Source organism: Hirundo rustica, chromosome 1 (assembly GCF_015227805.2).
Source record: "Hirundo rustica isolate bHirRus1 chromosome 1, bHirRus1.pri.v3, whole genome shotgun sequence".
Taxonomy (NCBI): domain Eukaryota; kingdom Metazoa; phylum Chordata; class Aves; order Passeriformes; family Hirundinidae; genus Hirundo; species Hirundo rustica.
In genome coordinates, this window is record NC_053450.1 from 101824918 (window position 1) to 101852556 (window position 27639).

The 27639-nt window shown below is 38.4% G+C and overlaps 1 protein-coding gene across 6 annotated transcripts; it reads right to left on the bottom strand.

Annotated features, from left to right (window-relative positions):
- Positions 1 to 264: 264 nt before the first annotated feature.
- On the bottom strand, positions 265 to 27347 carry LOC120754460 (mediator of RNA polymerase II transcription subunit 1-like). Of its 6 annotated transcripts, none has more exons than XM_040068081.2 (18): positions 22004 to 22211; positions 14701 to 14804; positions 13477 to 13561; positions 13071 to 13125; positions 12500 to 12632; positions 11416 to 11444; positions 10617 to 10652; positions 8331 to 8402; positions 8163 to 8237; positions 6952 to 7022; positions 6548 to 6613; positions 6055 to 6163; positions 5239 to 5363; positions 4773 to 4885; positions 2890 to 3085; positions 2480 to 2575; positions 1936 to 2044; positions 265 to 662 (listed from the first exon to the last, which is right to left on the bottom strand). In XM_040068081.2, the coding sequence occupies exons 2-18, from the start codon at positions 14770 to 14772 to the stop codon at positions 353 to 355; spliced, it is 1752 nt and encodes a 583-aa protein (XP_039924015.1). In that variant the 5' UTR covers positions 14773 to 14804; positions 22004 to 22211; the 3' UTR covers positions 265 to 352. The 6 variants fall into 6 exon arrangements, with proteins under 6 accessions (XP_039924015.1, XP_039924052.1, XP_058277370.1 ...); XM_040068118.2 differs by having other exon boundaries at positions 22068 to 22203; XM_058421387.1 differs by lacking the exon at positions 22004 to 22211 and adding an exon at positions 20254 to 20407.
- Positions 27348 to 27639: the final 292 nt, after the last annotated feature.

Sequence of the window (27639 nt, forward strand, 5' to 3'; positions counted from 1 at the left end):
TATTGTATGGGGGTCAGCATTGAGGCTGGAACTTTGTCAGCCACACCCATCTCTTGACCAAGAATAATGTCATACCTTCTAACAATAAAAAAGACAGTGTTAGAGGGGTTCTTACTTACCATCACAATTTCTGAGGTTTTCAATAACAAGACAAAAATAAAGGTTAATAGAACAGTGTTAGACTTTATAGATTTGGATGTTTAAAAATGCAGATTCAAGGAAATTAGTTTCCCATATTTCAAAGTTTGCAAAGAAGAGATACCATTCACAAATTACTAAGTAGACTTTATTTTTGGTTATAAGACCATCAGGTTTTTTGTCTGTCATACCAGCTTCTATACTAGCTATAGAACTACTTTACTCCACAAAGTTTCTCTGCATAGTAGGAGGTTACTTTTTTTTCCATGTTATCACCCAGAGTTTCCAGCTTGGCTGTAGAGAGATTTTCTTCCGTGCTCTCTGTATTATTTGGCTTATCTGTCACTACCCAGTCTTGCTGACCAGCCCCAGAAAGGTTCTCTTTGAGACTGTTAGAATCTGTAGTTTGCTTCGATTGTGGATTAGGTTGTTTTTCTGTGTCCATGTCTTGTATTTCACTGTCAGCTTTCACCTTGGCAGCATTCTTGAAAACAGCTCTCATGACAACTGGGACTGACATGCAACTGAAGAAGGAAATGACACATTAGTCACTACTACAGATTTCATCCATTCTTTAAAGTACTTCTGTTTTTTACACTGTGGCTGACACCCGAATGAAAAGGAGCATTACCTCCTTTCTGTTTTTGTCTAGTACAATCTGGTGTTACATTGTAACCATAATATAAGCTACGTGTGCTGTACCAGAAATACATGTTGACACACTGAAATCTAGTGCTGAATCTTTGAGGTTAGGGGTGCAAAGAAGCTTTGACTGAAAGAGTGAGAGGGTCTAGTCAAAACAAAACCAACCAAACACACACACACACACAAAAAAAACCTAAACAAACAAACAAAAAAAACCCAAAAAAACCAAACAAAAGAAAACACCAAAAAAACCCAAAAACCAAACACAAAACCCCCCCCCACCAAAACAAAACAACAACAAAAACACACACACACACACAAAAAAACCCCAAACAAAAACAACAAACACAAAAAACCCCCAACCAACAAACAAACAAACCCATAAGGGTGCTTCTAGTGAAAACCAAAACTAAGAATATTGAAATATATGAATTCTTGTTGAGTTTTATAATTGTAACCTTCATGTTTTGTATAACACAGATACACAATGTATCTTTTCTAAAACACTATCTATACTGGAGAAGTTTCTTTCCCATTCCTAACCTGGTTGCAAAAATGGTACCTAGCTTAAAATCAGGTTCAAAATCCGACCTGCTTTTGTTGTCGTCAAACATAATAATTGTATACTAGCTTATACCAAATCAATTTGTGCTCTTAGACTATGTTCTGAATCAGTTTGTCTAGCCTATGTTCATGTGTAACAAAAACTTGCTCTCTTGGAATTTGTTCAGAAAATGAGCCAGAGACAGTGTTGTAGACATGCCATATACAACTCACTTTCTGAAGAGAAGCACTGATTGCTATTAGGTAGATGTGTAAAAAGACCTTTCCATGCTATTCTGAGTTATGCTAGACATGAGACTGTCATCAGCTGGAGTCTCCAAAAAAGCATCTTTATAAAAGGTAAAACACTTCACTCAGTAGTCTTTCCCTGCTTCCACGTGCTTTCTACTAGAAACACTTCATCGCTATTAATGTTTAAAATTTTTGCAAGAGATACTTCAAGACACTGAAGTAACTTACTCCCACTTTTGTATTACAGCATTTTACTAGAATTTTTCCAGTTGCTGAGTTTATGGCATTATGAATGCACGTGGTATTTCCATTAAATGGATATCTGATGTTCATTCCAGCTGTTATAAAAGTACTTACCGTTTCACAGCTCTTGCTATGAAGTCATCACTAGAATTTAGAGTTGGATCTTGGGGATTTAAATGAAGGTGACATTGGACTTCTCTAGAGGTTATAAGATCAATTACCACTAAGAAGGAACAGAACAGAAACACATTTGTTTGAAATACTTAAAAACATTGAAAACCATCCTTTCGTTTTGCTGCTTGAAGAGATGTAAGACTGAAGTGAGTGGAAAGAGGTTTGCAGCAATATATTTGCATGACTTGCTTTCCCTTAATATACTTAAATCTGAAGTAGTGGAAGTTACAATTTATTAATTAACTGCAGGCCAAGACAAAACAGGACTTTAATATTTGCATTTACTTTCTGTATCATTCTGAGTACAGAACACCTAGTAAACAGTTTATACACAAGTGTATACACTTTGTGCTTTTCATGGGCTGCATGCTGTTCAGTGGCCATTAGAATGTTTGTAACTGAGAAGCATAGTGTAAAAGCCTAGATAGAGCCAAGTCCCTTGTCAGCTCCATAAAGAGGACAGTAGCAATTATTCCACACATACCACAGGCTAAATTCTCTTTCATGGGGTGACGGAAAAAGACAGAAAAGCTGGTGTTCTTGTGTGGTACCACTTCAAAGTAAAACAGTTCTGAATCATCTAGAAATAAAATTATTGTTTAGTGATATCCACCATTGAAATTGGACTATTTTTGGCTGAATTGCATGCCAGAATTTAAAAATATTAATACAATAATCTAATTATTCATTACTTTGATGATTTCCTTTATGTACATAGAGTGAGCATAGAATTAAAAAAAAATTCAATACAGTGTTAAGAATTTTTTATCATTTACAGTACTCCAGAAGTAATGACAGTTTTGGTGAGAGAGCAGTAAAATCTGTCAACACCCAACTTAGAAACTAGTTTGTCTCTAATCACTTTGTGCCATCACTTACAGCCACACAATTTACCTTCATTTATATGCCTCTCAGAGACACAGCTGCTAATAAGAGTGTTATATGCCACTTGATGTCGAAGAATCTCTATTACGCCAGGCACACACTTTGGATGGCTAAATGGGATTTTACTGACCAAGGCTCCTGCAAAATCTGATTTTTCTGAGCCCTTGTTTATGAAGTAACAGTGCTTTGGGCAATCTGGAAGAGACTAAGCAACAAATTTGGTGATATTTCAAGGACTGAAAACAGGAAACTAAAGCTTGATGTTACCAGGGAATTGTACAATCAACAACAAAAATATTTTTGAAAGATACATTTCTAGCACGTCCATCATACCCCTCTGCACTTCTAGTAGAATCCTTAGAGGAAGCTAAATGAGATCCACTCTTCCTCCCAAATACATCCAAATTAGGCAAATAAACCCAGAGCTAAGTGGTCAGGAGTTCAAGTGTCACCCATTCTTCCAAATACTTTTCAGAGCCCTACAGGCTATAAAAATGTTAGTGACCAAGATAATAATATCATAGTAATGCTGCTTGATAGTTGCATAAATAGGATAGCCATTTTGCTGGAAATCTCTTCTGGATATCAGATGTTGTTCCAACCTCCATCACTACTACTTTCTCTTTGGAGAGGTATGTTTGGCTGGAATATCTCCTGATGATTCACTTGAAGATGAGGAGGAGATAGTAAGAAAAATTTGCCACCTGTCCATGTTAACAGTGATACTTTGACAAAATTAGAAGTGCACTATTGTGTTATCTACTTGAGGATGCCAAATGGGAACTGTCCCCTCTAGAACAGGGCAGGCAGTTAATTAGGAGGCTCTACATTAACAAAAGCTGAAGAGCTTTTCCTTGTGTATTCATGGATCGGAAGGATTTCCCCTACACTCATTTCAAGGTTAGAATGCAATTTAGTAATTCTAGAAATAAAATCTTCAAACTCAGAAGTAAAACCTTCTCCCACCAAGAACAAATATTTTAAGGAATTGTTGAAAAGTTGCAGTCTTTCATGTTCATCTAATAGAACTGAATGATTAATTCCATCTTACAGAAGAGAAGAGCTTTGCCAAACATTATTCTAGCATGGCATAAATTTACTGCCTTCTGTACCACCACCTCAAGGTCCAAGAACTAAGCAGGCAAGGGGCTCTACGAACACTGCTAGTGGAACAGAAAAAAAAGTGCCCTCTTTTGCTGCCATGAATTGCAAAATTAATGTTTCCTAGCAAAAAAGTAGATCTTTGAAGCTTGTCTTGTAGTTACCCTGTACATTAAGTCTGGGAGAAAGCATCTTAGCCACAACTTTCTATACTAAAACTTTACAGTTAATGCAGCCTAAGCAACTCTATTTCAATAATGCAGTTATTAAAAGGAAAGCCTTCTTCAGTTAAACAACCTTATCTTTAGATAGTAGTTGGCATCACTGTTGTAACACTATTTTCTTCCTGGCAGACCCTTTAGATGGAATGAATAGTCTCAGTGTTATATAATTAAGAAATCCCTTTTGTTAAAAGTGATGTGCAGCATGATAAAGATCTTCAAAAATCTATATGAGTACCTTCTTGCTCCTCTCACCAGTCAGTAAGTTTCCTTCTTTATAAGGCATTAATGAGAAAGTTCTGAGCAATTTTTAGAAGAGTAAATATTTGGGTTACACACAAACAAATTAGTATGACTTCAGTACCCAAGCACACAGTGTTTCATTAATGAGGATGTGACGCTCACTTACATGAAAGGATCTAATACTATTTCATAAATTGAACTATTTCCTAAACAGCACTTTTGTTAGGATTCTAAGAAACCTACATTGCTTGCTTCTGGGGAAATGGTAATTCAGTATATATATATTGCGCAACAGCACAGTATGTGTCAAATGCACACTATACTTACCACAAAGAAACAAGATCTATTTGTAGACAAGTCTTCACTGCATTTTTCTTTAAGAGTAGACTGAACAATTAGCTCATACAGTGGAGCTAGCTTCAAGCCAGAAATCTGAATTCCTGAAACCAAGTCATTATTTTTATTAGCAATTAGGTTATGACAGTAGGTTATGAAAGCTGCTATGAAACCCAGTGTTTTGAAAAGACAAAAATATTGTTTTTCTTTCTTAATCCCCTTTTTTGCTATTGGGAATTTGAGGTAGAGTGTTTAAATTTGCATGTAATTGTCATATCTTTCTTAAAACTTTTGTGTTTTGCACTAGTGGTTAAATGTTACACTTGGACGGATAGTACAGAATGTGTTCTGCCCCAGAAGCAACTTCTTCTTGCAACATTAACACGGGGAAGTAAAAAGCAAATTAGCAATGCATAGTCATAGAAGCACTTAGTCTTAAAATATAATTATAACATGCCTGTGAGCCTCTGTATCTCTTCAATACTCGATGAAGACATTGGAACAGGCTGATGAAACTTCAGAACAAAAAGAGCTGGCAAATCCATGCTAAGTTCATCAGTCAGTTGCAAAAAATCAGGGTTGCTAGGAAAAAAATTGTCAGAATGGAAGTTTTTTTACAGAAATTGCCATAACAAGGACTCTTTTTGCAAGGCATTGTCAGGTCCCCAGCAGTTTACTATGTTCCCTGCATTTTGTGACTTGAGAAATGTATTGCTTTATAAATGCAACTTTAATAGTTTAAAACATGGTTAATGTGAAACTGACAGAAAGGAAAAGAGAGAAAATGATCTGAGTGATGTTTTTTACAAATAATTCTAAAGGATTTTAGTTAGGATCGTTACTTCAGACTTTCCCTCCAGACAGCACTGAGGTAGAGAGGCATGAGGTGTCAGTACCCATAGTGGGATGACAAACTATTTTGTGTATTTTAGTTGTAATATCTTTCAGAATATGCTTTCTTTACTGTGAAGCTATGAAGGACTTGCTTGATGAAGTTCAGTAATATTGTTCTAGTGGCTCTTTCTGGCTTCAAATCTAAAAATAAATTCATAGTTCAATGCAACTGACACAGTTAAATATGAACACAATAGTTTTGAAGTCCATTTGGGAAAATTGTAAATGCCACAGATTATAGAGGGTGTAGCTATGGAGCATAAAGCCATAAATAAAACAGAATTTCCTGTTTCAGCAGAGGCTAAATGTAAGTTATACTGAAGTCAGTGCCAGTGTCTTGTAAATCCATTTCTGTATTGACAAGTGTCCAGAGGCTCACCTGTCCTCTCCAGCTTGACAATCTATAATTAATGGAGAAAGAGGCAGTTTGTGGAGTGTATCCGTGCCTTCAACAGTTACAACTGTTTTTGTTCCACATACCTGGGAACCTGAGGGAGAAAGAGAAGGGCAATATTTTCCTTATTTTAGTGTATAATAATCCTATGCATGCAAAATATACAATGGTAAAGACTTGGAAAGTCAGGTCCAACTGACAGCCACAGTAGTGTGGGCAGAAAAGAGAAGCCTGCGCTGTTGGCCAAAGAGGATAGCAGCAACAGCTGAATCAACAACCAAGAAATGGAAAGTAGTTTCCTGATAGACATTAAAACTGTGCTAAAGTGCATCACATAAACTGTTCTACTAAACTAGAATTTGAAATTTTGTTTCTGAGCTTTCATTAATTAACTTTGCTTAATGAAATAGGTAGTATTGAAAAACTTCTCCTGTTAGCTATTTCTGCTGAAACAGCAGAATAGCTGAAATAGGTTTACCATGACTTAGTTCTGCTTCCAAAGCTTGATAGGGAGAAATGTAAAATTCAATGTTCATGGGGGTCCCTGAGGAATAAAAAAATAAGGGTTACTACACAGGTCAGTAGAGGAAATATGCTGAGTACCTTGACACAAAGGTGAAAAATCCAACACTGTAGATGGGCAGGGGGGATTCCTTGTGAGAGAACATCTCTACTTACAATATATGTTCAATATATGTTCTGTATGTCAGTACGTTATCTGAGAATACAGGCACAGTAGGTCCCTACAGCAAGTTTTATTTATAGCAGAGGATCTTTCCTGTACACAAAGATCAACTCAGTAGTGTTTTTATTACAATTCTTTGAATGCAGAAAAGAGAGAATAAAAAAATAGGGAGAAAAAGAAAAAAGAAAAAAAATCACCTCCAGTTCTTGGCACCAGGTGTCCTACTTTTCCATTAAGTACTTCAGTAACTCTGTTTAGATCCTGTGTTCTGTTTCAAAACACATCTTAATTAGTGTTTCCTGTATTGCAGTGCTAGCTAGGCTAATGTAATTTCTAATTTTTATCCTTAATCAAAAGAAGACAATGCTTTCTTTGAAGTAGATTGTATGTCCAGCTTCCAAAACACTACAACACCACACATGTGTTACTCCTGGGACTTGGGCTTCCACTTTCCCTGTATGTGAGCTGTTTCATGTTGTACTTTGGTGTGCTATTTACCAGAAATGAAGGAGGTTAAAAATATTAGAGTAGCAACGGGTTGAACAAAGACTGAAGAAATAACCTGGATAAACTAACTTGAACAGAACCAGTCTCTGACTTCAAGTTGGTTCATATAGCTGAATACATACAGCCATACTTCTACATAGTTGTGTACTAACTCCGCAGTGCATTAACTTACAGCATAGATTGGGACAAATAATCTGTTTAACTTATAAATAATATTTACTGAGATATCAGTGACGGGCAAGGATACAGCACGTTAGTTCATAGTGTTACTATGCTTTATAAGGGAAAACTGCAAAAATAATCCAAGAGGGTGTTTCAAGTTACAGGAGGCCATACCTGCCAAGGGATGTGTGCATGTAACTTAATAGGCAAGATATCAGAGAAGATATTTCAACAATCCAGAAGGAAAGCACTGCCCTCTATCCTGATTTTCTGAAAATAATGAAAATCCTTGTACATTTACCAGAAGGTTTAGGAAACTGTTCCCCATCTATCTGTAATCCTAGTCTTTGAAAGGAGAAATGAGAAAAGGATGGAGGAAAGCTGGCATCCACTACTCTTGATCTAAACGCTCTGACAAAAATGAGATACCCAAACAGCAGAACCCCAAAAGGTCTATTTACTTCTACGACAGGGAGATCTAAACATGACTGCTGACTTTTGTGCACACAACCCCCCAAGCTCTGTAACCAACCAGTTTCACAGGAAGTCCCTTAGATAAAGCACAGGAGTTCAGCTCTCTTCTTTGGCTGGGGTTAACAAAGGTTTCAAGATTTCCAGTGGGAGAAAACTCATTAGCCTTCCACATCCTGCTCTATAATTAGATCAGTTAACTTAGTTTTTAGTGAAATGAAGAGGTGTGGGTAGTGGTAAAGGGACAAAGACATAGACTCTAAGTTACCTGCCTAGAAGAGACATTGAATAAAGGTCTTTTTCAAGGGCCTGCAAAGCAAGATATCCCTTAGCTTTCATTTCCCTGGGAGAGAGAAAAGACAATTTATTATTTTTATAAGTAAACAAAAGTTAGGCTATGAATTTAAAAAGTTTTTGCATAAAAAATAACTGCAACCTGTTTCCTGGAATTCGATACATATTTGACAGGTCTTCTAGAATCTTGCTGAAGGCATCATAGTTCTTCATCCTGACAAAAAGAAATAATGACTATCACACTTCACACTACTAAATGAGATGAAAAATAACTCTTTTATACATAACTTGCTAGAAAAGGCACCATTTCAGAGTGACAGTGGCCCCCTCCTTATCAGATCAAGTAGCAGTACTGATTTTAAATTTTCTTAGAAGATACCAGAAATTCTGAATCTTTGGTTCTGTTGCATGAAGCACTGTAATTATAGCTGAAACTGGCACTGAGGTAGGCAGTATTGAAAGCAATAAATGTACATGAAACAAAAAAATGACAGCTTATCAGCTGCAAAACACTTTCCCATATCTTCCAATAAAGCTAGTCAATGTAGTACACTTCCCTAAGACCATGCATGTGTACATTGCTCTTTTGACTAAAATATCATAATTGTATAATGCTGCACTTCACAGTACCACATGAGAGAGACAGACCTTAAATATAACTGATAGATACATCAATTAATAATAATGAAAGGAATGGGACAAGTGGCTTGGTTTGTAAAGGAATGGTTCAGACTGCTCAAACCCCAAAATTCCTGTGGATTTTGACTTGGTGTGACAGCCTGGAGCTGTGTTCAAACTAACTCACCAGGTATTTACTCACTTGCTTAACTAGATTCTACATGAACTTTACAAGCCTTACTAGACTCTGGTGCTGCAGTCACATAGACAACTCGACTTCCCTTCCCTTCCCTTCCCTTCCCTTCCCTTCCCTTCCCTTCCCTTCCCTTCCCTTCCCTTCCCTTCCCTTCCCTTCCCTTCCCTTCCCTTCCCTTCCCTTCCCTTCCCTTCCTTCCCTTCCCTTCCCTTCCCTTCCCTTCCCTTCCCCTTCCCTTCCCTTCCCTTCCCTTCCCTTCCCTTCCCTTCCCTTCCCTTCCCTTCCCTTCCCTTCCCTTCCTATGTAGATGTGGCTGCAATGTGGGTCAGCAGAGACAAAATAAGCCGGCCTGAACTTTGACATTGGGACAAACTCTTTCAGACCTGGAACCTGAACAAGTCACTCAGCTCTCCTCTGTCTCTTTCCAGCTAGACCAGGGGGGAAGCAGGGGAAAAGGCAGGAAGGAGGCAGGCGTGGTACAGGAACAGACACAGCACCAGCCTATGCATTAGCTGGCCAGTTAGTCTTAATTTTATAGTTACTTTAAGACTCACGGGAAACATTGCACATATAACTGTCTTACAACCTACACGAAGAGGTGAAGAAGGGACACTTGTGCATTGTGACAAATCTTAACAAAACCAGGAAGGCAGAGAAGTAGCAGGCACAGTACCAATGGCAACTGTATGCCAGTGCTCAGAGCTAAGCTGCTGGCATTAACATCACTGGAAATCAAAAATACAGGAAAATGCAAGTTCAAGTCATAGCTTTAAGTCATAGCTGTTTATACCCATAAAGCTAATGTAACTTCATTCTGAGAAAAACAGGGCTGGAAAAACTGATGATGAATAATATAAAAGAGAGATGAAAACACTCAAGGTCATGATTATTCCTTCTCTTTTTACCTTCCCTTGAAATATGATTTTAAAGAGTTAAGATTTTAGGTTAGAAGCAATTTATATTGATCAAGATGTAAGTTAGATTAGTAAATGGTAGGTTAATGATATTAGATGCCCAAGCTAGAGCTAACTGTTATATTATGAGCTTGTTTATAGAAAAAGTGGAGTAAGTGAACTGTCATAAGAACAGATTGGAACCACTAAGAACAATGGCCAGCACCTGGACTTCATACTAATCAATCACAAAGCAGGGGACCTTGGATCGTGCCAGAGGGTCACAGAGACCTGGTAAAGACTCTCCTGACTTCATCCTTTGAGACCCACTGACACAATTTGAGACCACCAACCCAATTCAAGAGAAGAACTGCACATGCATGGAGGACTAATAGCCTCATTTTAATACAGAGCAGGGATGGGAGGTGCTGGGGTTATGCATATGTATTGTACGTAAGATCTTGGAAAATAAATAGAGAACAAAGAGCCTTGTTTGGGATGGCCACGCCTTTTGGAGGTGACTCCCGTGCTGCCCGCTGGTGAATAAACATACCACTTTCGAACTTTAATTAGTTAGAGGGTCTTTGTCCGTGACTATCGGTTTTCAGCGACTCACCCTTCCTACTATTCGGCCACAGTATTTAAATAAGAATCCAATTTCCTAAATATACACATTATTATTAAAATCTGGAACCTTGATCATATTCACTGAAGTACTTACAGACTTTTGAAGTGGTGGCCTGACCTGGAACAGCAACTATTCAAACAAGACAAAACTTGGTAATAATAAATATATATAGTGCCCTACTGCTACATGAGAAAATTAGGGTCACATCTCACCCTGTGTATTTGCAAAGAAACTCAGGCCATATGATACCACCTTGCTTTCATTGCTGTGAGAGAAGCCTGAAGGACATTCAGTTAAAGTATTTGCATAAGGACAATATGAAGGTTATTTAGTATTTGATGGGAGGAGGAGAGGAAAATACCTAGTTTGCATCTGTAAATCTGCCAGTTCTGAATTGTCATCATCAGGCCATTACCAAAACTTGGGTCCAAGTAGTTCTACAGTTCTTGCAATCAAGACAAAAGCCAGTATTCAAAGGCTGTGTTTGACAGGCAACTAGAGCCAATGTATTGGGGATTACTCTTTACTGTTGTTCCATTGAAGCAGATGCATTTGGTGGAATGACTTGAGAAATAAATAATGCCTGGAGTATCTTTTCAAAATTATATTTGCTGCAGTTTTAGTCTTGAATTTACAAATTTGAAGTAGGTAAAAATAGTTAAAATGACAAACAACTTCCAATATGGAGGACTGGAACCAACTCCCAACAAAAAATGGAATCCAAATTGTGTCAGTTCTGTTGTTTTCTGGATTCATATTATTGTTCCCTGATACTCCTTCTTTCTTTCTTTTTTTTTTATTTTTTTCCCTCTCTTCAGTTTTTATACTGGAATGGTTCTAGCATCAGGAATTCCTTTCCATTAAACATGAAACCCTAGACATGATTCTTTACCTTAGAAGCTGGACCAAGTCATCACAAACCTATGGGAATAAGAGACAGGAGTTTCATGTTTCTTGCCATTTGTGACACATCTTTTATAAGCATTTCATTAGTAATTATAAGCTTGATCCCCATTACTTTTAAGTAGCTGCATGGTTAGCATAAAACCCCAACACTCAAAAGCAAGACTAAGAATGCAACGGTTAAAAAAATATTACTATAATAATTGGAAGAACAAAGGCTCTATGAAAGAGGATAAAAATATCAGAAATAGTTTTTCGATAAACTCTTTTAGAAAAAAATTACATCTTGGCCAGTTTTTCTTTTATGGATTGAGCTAGAATTCTCTGAATATGCATTTCATCCTAATGATATTGTGCAGCACTCACTGATCAACAGGCCTGTGCTGTTTAAGTGAACAATTTGAAACTCCAGGGCTGATTTCAACTAAAAATAATGGACAAAATTAACTCCCAGGCAATGTAATAATTTGGATACTTACCGACAAAATACAGAGTTTATGTTCCCTAACCCCCCACAACAGCTTGTGGTTATATCTTTGACCTGAAGCATTGTCTGTAATTCTGTAACAACTGCAGAACATGACATGTGAACTTCAGGGTGATATTCTGTGAATAATTTAATAGAAAATTTGCAAGAAAAACATCCTCACTAGTAGAAATATATACTCCTAAAGAAGGTAGACTAAAAGACAATAGCTCCAAGTAATCCATTGAGAATATATATTGCACTATACCTTGGTAGGAAAATATTATAAGCCCCTATTATTTACTGTATACTGGTAACATTGAAGCATGAAAATAAAAATATTTATGCATGATACCACCAAATTCTTGGAAGGTGGGCCTGTCAGCTGGCTTTTACTGCACTAGAGTATTTACCACTAGAGTATTTAGTATCTGTAACTAAGCTGTAAGTTTAGGTGAGACATTCAGATGCCTAAAGAGATAGCTAGTGTCATGCACAGGCTTGCAAGTGTGACAAGACCTAAAGAAGTTAACACCTTTCTGACATGACAGCTGAAAGCCAGGTGGGAGACTACAGGACCGTGAGAGACAGAGAAAATTAATTTTACCACAGGAGCTTCTTCAAAGTGAGCCAACTTGACATCCATCACATCTCCATCCTTCTCCAGCTGAATTTCTACATAAAACATCACTGATGTTATGTAGCAGGCAGTCCCACTGGGACTAACATGAACAGTAAGTCTGAGAAAGATGAGAAAAGACAAGGGAAAAAAAAAAAAAAAAAGCTTGTATATATAAAAATTCTGTAACTTAAAAAAGGAAATGAGTATAGTTCACTTGGTCATGGGAAGAGACACCACGGATGCTTCAAAAGTAACACCTCCTTGGCTCAGCTTCTGAAAACTATCCAACCAGGCATGTATTTGTGCTCTTCTATTTGCATTATCACGTTGGTCTCCTCAAAACTATTAACCTCAGTCTGCAGCTTTGGAGTGTACACATTTATGCCCTCTCTTTACCCAACAACCTCCTCCATAAAGGACTAATCAAAATAGGCAAATACACTCTATTAGAACCCTGAGCTAAGAAATAACATTGTTGACAAGCCATCTAGATGGTACTCCTCTCTGGACCTGAGGCCATGCTTGCTTATTTGCATTTATTCATAAAGAAACTTACCCTTTTTGTCTAGATAAAAGTTCCAACGTGTTCATCACAGAAAACATGGATTTAGCTGCAAAACCAGAAATGAAATTTAATCAAACTGTAATGATCAAGAAGGAGAACCAGTATTTACTTGCTTTAAAGAATATGATTTAGGTAATGAGAAAATAGTATCTCTTGAATTACTTGTTATTAATGACAACTATTATGATTAATTAATGCTGTGCTGTGTAGAAAATGTTCTCAGACTTTAAAAATAGCCTGAAGGCTTAGCCCAAAGACAAGTCACAAGTCTCTTGTCTCTTATCAACCTCTGTGTTTGTACATTTGACCTCTTTGTGAAGAACATCAATAGAGAAGGATTGGTAGATTCCATACAATATTTAAAAAATATATTTTGAGTTATCCAATAGCTCATTACCATTTAATGTCCTCTCTATCTTCTCCATGCAAGAAAGCAATAGACCATCTGGAGCATTACTGACAGGCTTTCGAAGTGGGTTATCCTAGCACATTTGTGAAAACAAGAGACAGAGAAAGATTCCTTAAATTACTAGCTAAGAGACACAGCACACAGATGCCCCATGCAACAAACCTCCGGTTATTTGTTTTTGTCAAACACAGAGGTTACCTACGATTGGAGTTATCTCTGAAATGGCAGCACTGAATGGATTTGTGAAGACATTATTGTGCAGTAATTACATACCAGATGCCTTTGGAGCAAGGAGAGGCTTTCCATTCCCCTGTCTTTTGAGCTGATCACTATATGTGTCAGCTAATTTCACTGTGAAGCTAGAGACAAACTAAGAAAATACTTGTGTTTTATTTTAGAAAAAATCTGCCTGAGTGAATAGATCAGTAAGTGCCACAGGAGTACTTGGTTAGATTAGGATACAAGTTTTAGCTGAAGCTATTCACTTCAGTAGCAAGCAAACCCTCCCAGTTCCTCTTCAAGCTCTTGTCTGAAAACTTCTCATACTCCACACTTCAATTTATGAAGAACACACACTGCTGACGAGTTTTCACTTTATTCAAATTCAGGACATTGTTTTCAGAGTAAGGTTTGACTTAAGCATTAATAAAAAGAACCATGGAAACAAAAGGGAATTTTTATACTGAGCTCACAGCAGTTGTGCTAATCTGCTCTTTACAAAGATGATTCCTAAATTAGCTACTGGAAGGGCAGGAAGCATGGAATAATTTAACATATATCACAGCAGCAGAAAGTCTAGATAGCAGATTTCAGACCAGTTTCTAAAATAGGATATTTTCTTCCAATCCTATAGGCAATAAATTTTCTTTACATACCATGGATATGGTAATGATAATGAATGGAAAGTAACCTCAACTAGTAGACAATCAGTACTAACTCCTGAATAGTTAAAACAATGCAAGAAACAACCCCCAAAGTGTTAAAATTAGGCAGGAAACTTTATAATCTGTCATCCTAAGAAAAATGGGGAGACAGGCTATACTAGGCACCAGGTTTTTCTGGGGATTATCTTTTGGTTGGTTTTGGATTGCATGGGTTTTTTTGGCTGGTTGTTTTTGCTTGTTGTTTTTGAAAGTCAAGCAATTTTTTAACTACCTTAGAATCATACTCTTATACCACATACCCTTCTCTCACCTAACCTGTGATTCTTACCATGCAAAAATAAACAAGTTTCAGAGTTTCAATCCATGGCCTTTGTTGGTATTTTAAACGCAACTGTTCCATTAAAGCATTTGTAGAAATAGCTGTCACAACACCTGAAAAACATGTCAAAATGTTCTAAATATAATGGCATGTATTTGAATTGGCAACCAGAAGTTTTGGAGGAGGACAAAAAACCTTGCTAAGGTCATAGATGTTATGCTTCAAAGAAGGAAGTAATAAAAAAAAGTTTTTACTTGAATTTTGCACATACAAACATCTAATTTTTGTAAGACTTTGACAGAAAAAGAATAGGGGGAGATTTGTATAGGCAGGTAATCTCAATATTAAATACAGATATGCAGCGCAATCTTGAGTTTGTTAAACAATTAGGCTTTCTTTACCCATGCACAATTTCATGTGTGTATTCTTAAAAAATACCAAGGTTCTGCCATGGACTTGAGATATCCAGATACACCCACCTAGAGCTCATTAAAGCTCACTTTAATTAGGGATAAAAAATTAGAGATCATTTTTTATGATGAACGTGTTAAGACATTTGAACAAGTTGCTCAAAGAAGTCATATATGCCTCATCCCTGCAAACATTCCAGGTCAGGTGGGACAGGGCTCTGAACAACCTGTTTTAGTTGAAGATATCCCTGCTTATTGCAGGAGGGTTGGAGTAGATTGTCTTTAAGAGTCCCTTCCAACACAAATTATCCTGTGATTTTGCGGAGGATAATCTCAATGCAGAGAATGCAAGGGTAAAACTTTTTTTTTTTTTTTTTTCCCTGCCTGGGATGGCAAGGAATGAGAATTGGCACCAGGAGAAGGAATAAAGTCAGTCCATCATCTGTCTCCTTATAAATGTTCTTTCTGGCCTTACACAGAAACCCAGATGCTACAAAGAAGTTTTTTGCAGAGATGTGATACTTCCATAACCATTACTTCCATCAGGAGAAAAACAGAAGTGAATTTCCTAATACATCAGTCTGAGACAGATAGGAAGGCTCCAAAGTTATTAATAAGAAGAAATTGAGTCCTGCCAACATGCCACCCACTTTGCTCTGCCGGGTCGAAAACCAGAAGAAATATTACAAAGGGCTTCTTTGACTTAGTGGGCGCAGCAACTGTGGACATCTGGCCCTTTGAGCCAGAGGCACTGGGGAAAGAGAGACCGGACTAAGAGAGGGATGTCTATACCTTTTGCATGCACCAAGGAGGGATAGTGAGAAGGTTTATGGCAGCTTCTCCACTGCAGGAAGGATGACAGAGCAGCAACCCACACTCCCCTATAAATTAGGCCACTTCAGCCAGTTGGAGGAAGGGGGAAACAGTGGATCCCAACCAGTTCTTGCAAAGCACACTCACTGTGAACATGCCTCCACTCGCCCATGCCTTCGTGCTGATAGAAGCTCTGCAACCCACCCTGTATCTCCATTCACACTGCAAGAAACCAAGGCTCTATTCTTAGCAGCTGCAACACAGACCCTAGGTGCTGTGCAAGCAAAAAGTTTTGCTTCTTCAAAAAGCTGGTCCCAAGGGGTTTAGTGTTGAACTGGGGGGCTTGATAAGCACAGCAACATCACCTCTACTGCTTTTTACAAGAGGGTACCCTGTTAGCCATGTTCTTCCACCTCTAAGGCATTTGTCTATCCCATATTTTCAGAAGGTGTAGTATTCTCAGAGACAGAATTTAACTGGGGGACAAAGGTAGGGGGATGTATGATAGTAACAATCACTCAGCAAAACAGGAAAGCATTCCAAAAGGGTTTTTTTAATCTTGCTTTTTAGTGGAGGGAGTTAAAAAAATATAACGATGATGTCTGCACTGTATTTGTACAAAAACTTGTATATTTTTTGTGGCCACTTCAGGTTGCAATCTGCTTGTACATAGGAATCGGTGCACAGTGGCAGTGTGTGGTTCAAGGATTAATCCTGGACCTTTGTACAGGCGCTAGCTTGAAATCCCCAGTGATTGCTGGGGATGTCAAGGTTACAGCAATAAGAAGCAATATTCTCCGACATAAACCCTGGGTGGCACTGTTCAGGATACCTTACAGCAAATCACCTGTTTTCAGCTCTTAACTGTCATGCTCAAGTGCCTTAAATCATCTCACATCCACATAAAATAGAGTATTTTTGGCTTAGAATGTAGAACCTGAATAGAAACTAAATAGTTCGTTTCCCTCATTAAGATTACAGAAAAAAACTAAGCATGGGCCTAGAATCCCAGAAGTATATGTCAAAAAGTGGTATTTGTCTCCAGACAGGCGTCAAGCATAACTAGTTAGAGAAAGTCAATGCAGCTGAGTGAATTAAATATATTTGCACTTTCAGCTTCTACAAAGGAGGTGAAAAGTAAATTGATGAGTATTTTCCAAACTTGTGGTAAATCACACTTCTGTAAAATTATTAGTTTGGTGTATGGTATTAAATATTAATTTACCTTTTAACCTTATATTAGCAGTGACCATAGCTATTGTCATAGCTATAATCATGAGCTTTAGCTGTTAGTTGGTCCCTGAATTTAAAAACATGTTTTCAGCATTTCTAGGGAGTCATTTTAGCTTAGGTTTGTTTGAACAATCTATTGAAGTGTTTTCTGCTGAGAAAGAACATGTACTATGGCCCATTTGAAGTAGGTTGCCTCTGTCCAGATCACAGGAATGGGCATGTGCCAATATGACAGACCAGAGCTTGGTAGTGCTTAATATTTTTGTGGCATTTTTCATAAATACTTGTCCAGAGATCTTTGGAATCTCTGTGATCTTGATATTAACTCCAGTGGTTTCATCATGTCCTGAATAAGCAGAAAAGTAAATTATTTGCTGACTATCTTGGAGAGAACACTTCCAAATTAAAGGAAGGAAACATGCTATGGCTTACCTGGTCTGCATAATAGCTGTTCTACAAATAAACAGAGGACTTGAAGTTTAATTAGTCACAGTACAGTATGGCTGATAAGCCTAAAACACACTTAAACTTTTAAACCAAAAAAGCCTTTTCCATTGTGCTCAAATGTATGTATGCAGGTAAATGAATTTGCATAATTTTTTCCAGGATAGAAATAGTGTCAGATTTTCATAACAAGACAAATATTCCTAGACAATTATTAGCATTCACATAAAATTGTGGGCTTGGAAAAAATCCCATATGAGAAACAGAAGCTTAAGCATTGTCAGAAAGTTCCTCAGAGCAAGGTGCTGTTCCAGTATTCAGAACTGTCATATCGAATTACTGCACTCAAGAGAAGAGTTAAGAATGATGAATAATTAAAAATGTTCTAATTATAGCTTCTCAGGCATATTAAATACACAAACGTTTAACTGGGTCAGTTTGTGGAATTAAAAAAAAAAAAAGAAAACTAACTAACAAATGGACATGCATTATCATGAGTATAGAAAATAACCAGAATTACTACATGAATCATGCATGCCCACCTGCTCTGGATTACTCGCTCTTTGACTGTTCATCAAAAACTGCTGCTGAAAGGATCTTTCATGTGTACAGTTACTTAATAAATCCTCTTTTGCTCTCAAATAATTGTGGGTTATCTTATTACCTTTTAAAGGGTAAAATAGGTATGCTTCTTCAGGCATCTTTTAGGAAATTAATTATTATTACTACTTGGTTGATTTTTGTCATGGTTGTCTGCATCTTGCTAAATTCCTGACTGTAATATGCTTCACAATGCATGGCCTGGGTACATAGTATTTCATATGAAAACAGCATTTTGTAATTTCATAGTTCTAACATTTCTGATGATTTTTTCAATTTCATTGAAAGGTAATTTGTTTTTCTGAGAAATAATCAACATATTTTTCATTCATATTCTTGCATTAATTCAATTATTTTTTTCAGTGAAGATACTCTAGATTTATTATAGAACATAACAAAACTTGGCTTACTGTTGATACATTTTAGCGACATCATTTCAGAAAATATTCCAATTATTCCATAATCAGTGCAATATTGGTGGAGGTTTTTTTGTTTCTGCTTTCTTTTGGCACCCTGGGGTGGCTTTTTTCTATTAATCCTATATCTAGTCTTGATTCTTTTTCATCTAAGGAATGAAATCAAAATAAATCACCAGCAATATATCTGGCCTGCATCCAGCACTTTATTGGAATTGCATCTTTCCAGAAGCCCTCACCTGAACTGCTGACCAGAGGAAACAGCAGCTACGTAACAGCCCACAGTATGTCTTAACACAGAACTGGGGCCTGGGGCAGTCTGTGAAAACCAGTGGCTCCAGTTAAAAACTGCAGGATGTGCAAGAGATGCCGCTGTAATTATGAGGTCAGAGCTAAAACTGTATTCTTTCACAAAGTGCCATGGGATTTTAGAGTGAATAGCAGTGACAGAGCTATAAAATGGTCATGTAACTGGAACATGAATCCATGTTAACAAAAACTGATAAGCATTCAAACAATTCCTTTATCTATCCTAGGTGCTCTTCCATCTAAGGCAGGATTCAAGTGCTGCTTAACTTTTATGACCTATAGCTTAGTCTGATGCAGTCTATACTTCACGGCTTTGCAACCCACAAAAACTACAGTATGATTTGTTATCTTTCCTTCAGTCTCTACATCATCTCCACAGTTAGAGATTGTGAATATTTAGCTCCTAAGAGTAACATCAGAATGTTGGTGGCTGCATTTTATTTCATACAGCCATACAGACTGAGCCAGTTTTACTTCACAACTTAATGAATAGCAATTCTGGCACTTAGTCTTAGACACTTAACATTGGCAGACCTCAGCTGTTTCCTGCTCCTTCACTGAAAGTGATTATGATTTTTCAAAGCCAAAAGCTGTATCAGAAAAATAGGTTCATAGCAAATGACCATGGACGTAGAAAAACATTGACACAGACAGGGCTTATCTTTTCCTCATAGTCAAAATATGGCTAACATTTGATTTCTGCCGGACATTATCATTATAATCTCCAAGTAGTTCTTATCTAAATCTTTTCCCAAAGGCCCTAGATCCATGTGACCATAATTAAAATAACCTCATGAATGAACATGTGAGGGCTGCTTTCATGTGTGTGCATTTGCTCTTTGCAGGGTTTCACAGGACACCATGATTGCTGTTCATAACTGAACACTTGTTTTTTCTACATCTCTTATCTTCCTAAGAGTATTCTGATCATTTTTATAACTAAAATCAGGTGTTGCACCATCATTCATGTTCTTTACTGACATCAGTCAGCATGAAATCAATGGAACCCATCACCTGAGAGCTGCCACAGGTCTCCTTGAAGAGAGACATAAAATTAATGTAGCTGACACATAATCTGCAAAAAATGGTAAAATTAGCAATACCCATACTATGCCGAAGGTCTACCTTGAAAATGTTACTGGTAGAAGATGGGGGTGGAGGAGGAGGGAAGGAGAAGTGGAAGCTAAGAATTAGTTGAGGAGCTGAAAATAATGATGAGCACTGAGGAGATCACTGAGGTAGAGAAGAGGTGTAATAAAAAATAGATAATAATTGTGCTTAAAGGAGCTTTCCACCAGGATGTCTCAAAGCTAACCACACAGGAGCCAGCTTATTACCTTGTTTTTCCAGACTGGGATGTAGAGAGATGAAGAAGAGGAAGTGACTCCTGAAATGCTTGCAGAAACCAGACTGCAATTTACCTGACTCAACTCTAGTACATCCCCATTAGAATAAAGAAAGACACCAGCAATGAAAGAAAGAGGTAGAGAAAGGAACTAGAAAATCACAAGAAAAAGACATGGAAAAAAACATGATATAAATATAAAACCATATAAAGTATGAAAAACAGAATTAATAGGAAAAAAAAGGATATGAAAAGCAGAAAATGCATAAAAAGGAAAAGATTAAATAACAATATAGAAAACACTAAAATTTGAAAATTATACAACATTTTGTATTATTTCAATAACAGAAAAGTCAGATGAGCATAGGTCTACTTTGAGCTATTTTAAACCAATATTGGTTTGGAGACAATTGCTCAGCTTAAAGGTTCTGATTGAATATATATAAGGATATGGATTATATAACATGCAGACTAAAAAAAAGAAACCGCACTCAGTGGCAAATACCGATTTCAATAAAATAGCATGTGGCAAGGATACATTTTTCAGGAAAGGCAATATAATAAAGGAGCTCAATCCCAACAAATGCCAGTTGAAGATATTACAGTGGTGCTATGCCTATGCAGACAGAAAGTAATATAAAGTAACTCCATATAAAGTACACATTTTACATTATTCTATGCTGATTGAACAATTTGACACTGCTTTTCATATCTTATGTTTTAAAACTGAAGCTAATTAAACTATGAAGACTTGTTATAAACACATGCAATACACACTCAATTATACATTTTAATGCTTTTATATTTTTAGACACTTGGTAATTCCTTAATTATTTTTTTAAAAATGTTTTTGTCCATTCTTATATAGTATGAACTAACTTTGCTGTAACCCTCAACTCTCAGATTTCCAGATATCTAGTCACCTACTAGAATGATATAATTTGTCCTAGCTCTGTTGAATGACAAGATGAATAACTGCAAGCTCATTATTGCTTATGAATTCCCTGTTATTCAAGTAATTTAACCTCACTTTCTCTATAGGGATGATGCATTTGGGGATGAACCTTTTCAAACTGGTAAGAAAGCTGTAAGTGTTCAGAACCATGACTAGCTCAGATAGAGTACTGAGAATATTGTCATTTGGACAGCTAATAGAGTCAATGAAATGCAAGTATCTCATTACCCAAATCTTATTACAGTCATCTCACTATGTTTTTTTGGGGATGTATGTATTTGTTTGCAAGTGTAGGGACACACATCTCACAGGTTTGCAGGCAATCAGAGATGACGTGAAGCTTTAGGGAAGCTGATAGATCAAGATGTCCTTGCACTGAGCAAGAATAGGAGGAACCACTGTCTACACAACCTCTGTGTGTGTGTTGATTTGTAGCACTCAAAATCTGTACTGCATTGCATATTTATTTATCTGTGCACATCACAAAAACGTTCCCCAGGTCGCATGTGCTGAAAAAAGCATAAAGAAAGACTGTGCCTACAGAGCCTCTAACTGTAAAAGGCAGATAAAAGCTGTGATGGGGAATGAAGGGACTGGCCATGATTAGTGCAAATTAGTGACACTGTGAGGATACGCTGTAGTTTTACCCCAGTTGGCAACTAAGTACCTCACAGCCCCTCACTCACTCCCCTGAAGTAGGCTGCTGGGAGGGCGGGGAAAACCAGAAGGTGAGAAGGCTCGAGGGTTAGATAAAGACAGTTTAATAGGGAAAGCAAGAGCCACGCACTGCAAGCAAAGGAGAACAAGGAATTAATTCACCACTTCCCATGGGCAGGCAGGTGTTCAGCCACCTCCAGAACAGCAGAGCTCCACCGTGTGTTACTTGGGAAGAGAAACGCCATCACTCCAAATGTCCCCACTCTTCCTCCTTCTTCTCCCACTTTTTATTGCTGAGCATGACACCATACGGTATGGGCCATATAGCTCATCCCTTTCGTCAGTTGTGCCCAGCTGTCCCAGCTTCTTGTGCACCCCCAGTCTCCTCCCTGGTGAGACGAGAAAAGGCCTTGAGGCTGTACAAACACTGCTAAGCAGTAACTAAAACATCCCTATATTATCTACAGTGCTCCCAGCATAAATCCCAAGCATAGCCCCAGACTATCTATTGCAAAGAAAATCAACTCTACCCCAGCCAAAACCAGGACAGAGTAGAACTAAGATGATATGAATTCCAATCCAGTAGTCTGTCACTTAAGACCTGGAGTTGCACTGCCTAGGAGCAGGCACTAAAATAAGCTTTGTCACATGAGATTTTCCTGCTAGATTTTCAGCAAGAAACAGGCACACTCAGAAGGACGTCTGACAACCCCCCCACCAGTAGATGCACCACTGCCTCAAGGCAGCAGTCACTCTCTCTTCTTGTGTGAAGTGGGAGTTACGTCCCAAATCTGCCCTTGTGCATATGCCGGTTATATACCTCAAGAGCAGTATGTCCTTAAAACCTGACTACCCCTTACACAAAAGCACAGAAAAGCACACAGTTACAAACTTGAAAAATATGAGTATGTTAATAATTAGCCAATAATTGTTTAACATATAATTGTTTAGCATATTCTTCACTCATTGTTACTTATGTTTTCTCGCAACCAGTACAAAGTGAAGGTGGATAAAAGCTTCTAGCTCTTTCCTTTTATTGGGAGGGTGATTCTCCTCAAAATACATGTGGATTTGGGCTGGGTGATTTCAACTAGCCTGCTACTTAGAACCTCTATTAATTCACAAATACATTTTATGCATTGCATATCCTTTCACACTGGTAATAAAATGTTGTCTAATAAATTTTAATACAGTTGTGCCACCAGCCTAAAAGAGGAAAAATTAACCATAATACCAGGAAATCCTACCTTCATGTATTGATTTCAGTTCAGCAATACTTGACAATGCAAAAGCCCACACACCCACAGACCCAGCAGAGGCCAGGGTAATCAATTCTGGGCTGAAATAGCAGGGTGCCCTCAAGAACCAGTAAGTGATTTTCATTTGCTCTTTTGTCCCTTCAAAAAATTAAGTCTCTCTCACCCTGGAAGATTTATTGAGCACTTGAAGGAAGAATGGATGCTTTATGCATGATAAGTTGGTTTTCCAAAGAATGTGTTTCATTTATTCACGTCAACAGAAATCTAAGATAAAATTACAGTGTTAAATTATAAACACTTTAAATATAAATTGTGTGCTACTATATGTGTGCTAAAGTAAAGGGAACGAGTATTTTTTGCTCTGTGGGAATGGAAGTTGCATATCAATATTTTTCCCAAAGATTTGGACATGTTTTGTCTGACATGTCCACTGTATCTTTAGCTTTTTAAAATAAATGAAATCTTTGGCAGTTGATTTCTTAGTTGTATTAAGGTACATCATGCAAGTACTACTAGCGCACAATTAATTACATCTCTACCTAATTATTATCCATCATTTTTCCCGTCAAGAATTTTATGTGCAGAGCTGTACTGGCACATATGCTAATACATAATATTCATTACCTACACCCTTTATAGCCACATTGCAAATGTCTACTACACTGCCTGCATGGTTTTAGGTACCTGTTGTAGCATTTAAATACCAGAGAGCAATTCAGACCTCTTGTTGCCTTGGGGTGCGAACCCTAAGTTCTTATACAGTCAATAGAGTGAAGTAGTTGCAATATCTTCTCTGACCAGTTGCTCTCTTACACTGAGGAACCAGTCATGCTGTAAAATACTCCAGATGCTCCAGAGATGCTTTCACTATGGTCACTTGTTAGCAATTGAATAAGAATTATTAATGTAGTGCATTTTCATGGAAATACTTCTCTTAGTTTTGGGTTAAAGAGGTCAGTTTTTTCCACTTGGTTTTGGTAAAGTGCCAGGGGACACATCCATGCAAAAGTGAAGGGTATACTAGAAACTGGTTTTTATTGCATTACAACATGCAGTTTAGGCAACAAAACAAAATTTAAAATAATTATTTTGGTCTTAAGATAGCTGTAAAGAGAGATTAAAAGGACAAAGACCACATTCATTAACAAGCAGCATGGTGCAAAATGGGGATGAAATCCCTCCCACTGTAAAGTGAAGAGCAGGTTCAAGACCACCTGATGAAACTGAATAGCCACAAGTCTGAGGGGCCTGATGAGATGCATCCCAGGGTCCTGAGGGAACTAATTGATGTTGTCGCCAAGCTACTCTATACCGTATTTGGAAAACCCCGGCAGTCAGGTGAAGTCCTCAGTGACTGGAAAAAGAGAAACATCATTTTTATTTTTAAAAAGGGGATAAAGGAAGACCCAGAATGTTCAGTGGATAATGAATTGGCTGGATGGATGCAGCCAGAGTTGTGGTCAGTGCTCTCATGTCCAGGTGGACACTGGTGATGAGTTGTGTCTCTCAGGGGCCTGTCTAGGTACCAGGGCTCTTTAATACCTTTATCATTGACACTGTCAGTGGGACTGAGTGCATCCCAGCAAGCCTGCAGACCCATGAAGCTGATTGGTGCAGTCGGCACAACAGAAGGAAGAGATCCTATCCAGGTGGACAAACTTGAGAAGTGGGCCCATAGGAACCTTAAGCTCAACAAATTCAAGCACAAAGCACTGCACCTGGGTCAGGGCAATGCCAGACAGGAGTCCAGACTGGAAGAAGAATTTATTGAGAGCAACCATGCTGAGAAGGACTTGGAGAGTTCACTTGCAGCCCAGAAAGCAAATGGTACCCTAGCCTGTATCAAAAGAGAGGTGGCCAGCAAATCAAGGTAGGTGATTGTCCCCCTCTACTCTGCCCCAAGTGGAATGCTGTGACCAGGTATGGAGTCCTTAGCATAAGAAAGATGTGGACCTGTTAGAGAGAGTCCAGAAGAGGCCATGAAAATGGTCCGAGGACTGAAGCATCCCTCCTACAAAGACAGGCTGAGAGAGCTGTCAGAGGCTCTTCAGCCTGGAGAACAGAAGGTTCTGGCAAGAGCTCACTGAAGCTTTCAATTACCTAAAGGGCAGAAAGAGCAATTTCTTATACGGGCATATTAGTGATAGGACAAGGGGGAAATGGTCATAAACTAAGAAATTAGATTTAGATTAGATCTTAGTAAGAAATTCTTTATTTTGAGGTTGCCCAGAGATGTTGTGGACACACCATCCCTGGAAGGGTTAAAGGCCAGGCTGGGTGGTGCTCTGAGAAACGTGGTCCAGTGGGTGTCATCCTTGCCTTTGACAGGGGGTTTGGAAGTAGATGATCATTAGGGTCTCTTCCAATCCAAGCCATTCAATGCAAAGAGGCATTTCCAGAGAGTGAAACAGCTGCTACCAACATCTGGGTAAGTACACTGTATGTCTTACAGGGCAAAAGTTATTTTGGACTAGCTCTAGTATTGAAGGAATAAGGTAGCACTAAATTATTACATTACAGTCATAGGTTGGGGACAGGCACACGACAGGACTCACCAAGATCATGCAACAAACAGCAAAGATTTATTGAACTCCCTCTTTCATAGGGGGTTCAAAATTCCTGGGCTTGAACAACTGAGTGGTCAAAGTTTCAACATGGCACAGCTCCCTGGCCAATGATACCATCTACATTCAGGATTGAATGGCATTGGCTAGGGTCTCCTGTTTGAGTTCGAATCCTACCTATCTTTGCCTCACCCAGGGACTTGTTTACTTCTTCGCTGGTCGAGTTTGGGGGTCTGTTATGGCCAAATCTATCTTTGCAGCTACAGACCAGCTGCAGCCATGACACTAAATGGCTGCAGACATCAGTATTAATGAGACCTTAACTATGACTCACCCACTTTTGCAACAGAATGGTTCTGGAATAAGTATTAAAAAGTAATACAGCACAGAGATACTCAAAGGGCTGCAGAAGCTGGGCCAGGATTTCTTGAGGATTCCTGAATCATTATTTGTACGGAATCATGCAAAGATTATTCCAAACTTTTTACGGTCTCATGAAAAGTCTAATCATAGATACCACGAAAACTTTTCCCTGTCATGAAATATCAAAAATGTTTTGTGTTCTATTTTGGACATTTGGTTGACTAAGTGTTACTAGTTTCCTTTCCTCTCATCCTTTTTTCTCGGCCTCTCCATTTAACAAAATCCAGTATTTCTTTGTGTAAATGGATGTATTTTTATATTTTAATCAGGATGAATTGCATCTGGATTGCTATTAGTTTCTCAAACTCTACAGAATTTGCAAAAATCTGTTCATACTGAAATGTGAGGCCAACAAAACTTAATTCTAGAGGAATAGGTACTAAACACTGCCTAAATTATGTCAAGATGTCAAAAATTTCAGAAAACAGAGCACAGAGAACAACAATGAAAATTTTATAGTGCGCCTGCTTTGCAAGTAAAGTGCGATGGCTCCATGAGGTGAACACCGAGGTCAAAGTTTTCCATCTGAGGTGATAAAATCTGGAATTTCTAGACTAGGAAACTACCTTCAGCCAAACTATTATGTGGAGGAGGGGATACTTCAAAAGAATTTGTATCATCAGTGAATGATTTCAGTGACACACTGAGCAGTCGGTTTTGATATAAGCATATTATGGTTAGGTTTCATTACATCATTTACATAATGAGTTTAATCATGTTGTGTTTGCACATTTATGTCCACAATTTAACAATAAAAGATACTGTTATTAAGGTACTCTTGTTATTATTTGAATGATTGTGATTAACATGGAAACTCTCCTGTCTCCCTGTTCTGTTTGATATCTCTAAAATCCTCCATGCATGGAGTGGTCCATTACTATTAAAAAAAATCAAGACAAAAAACAAAAAACAAAACAAACAAACAAACAAACAACAACAACAAAAAACAAAAAAAACCCCAAAAAACTCTCAAGAGGCTCACTGCTTCATGTTCCCATCTGCCAGTGATCACTTTCTTTAAACTCAGTATATTAAATGCTTTTTCAGCTTACACTTTTGCTCTGAGGAAAGCGCCACCAAAAATAATTGTGCTTATAAACCTATCGACAGATGTCGGGAATTCATCTCCTTACCATGGCAGGAGACGCCTCCTCTATTCTCCAGACGGAGAATTAGCTGAGCGAAAGGAGGGACAGACATCGAGCTACACTGGAATACACCGCCCAGGGAAGGCGGCGGCCCCGCCCCCCCGTTATCAGGCTCCGCCTAGCCCGGCCCGGCCCGGCCCCGCACGCGCCTCAGACGGAAACAGCCGTCCCCTTCCGGGATCGTGCCCGCCCGCGCGCGCACCGGCAACCCGGGCCCGGCCGCGTCGCCCCGCTCCCATCAGCCTTGGCCGGCACTGCGCCTGCGCACCTCGGCGCCTGACACGCGCGCGGCGGGGCCGCGCTCGGTGACGACGCTGCGGCCCCTGCGGCGGCGCTCGGCGCCCCGCCCCGCCCCGGCCCGCCCTCCGCCCC

What these genes read in the sequence shown, in the direction of transcription:
- LOC120754460 (XM_058421386.1), bottom strand. Translation starts at nt 27,319, where the DNA reads ATGTCTGTCCCTCCTTTCGCTCAGCTAATTCTCCGTCTGGAGAATAGA. An exon ending in CTTTTATCTAGACAAAAAGG is followed by an intron (nt 12,633 to 13,070) that starts GTAAGTTTCTTT and finishes CATCTTTCTCAG; the next exon opens with ACTTACTGTTCATGTTAGTC. An exon ending in GAAAGAGAATTTAGCCTGTG is followed by an intron (nt 2,045 to 2,479) that starts GTATGTGTGGAA and finishes GTTCCTTCTTAG; the next exon opens with TGGTAATTGATCTTATAACC.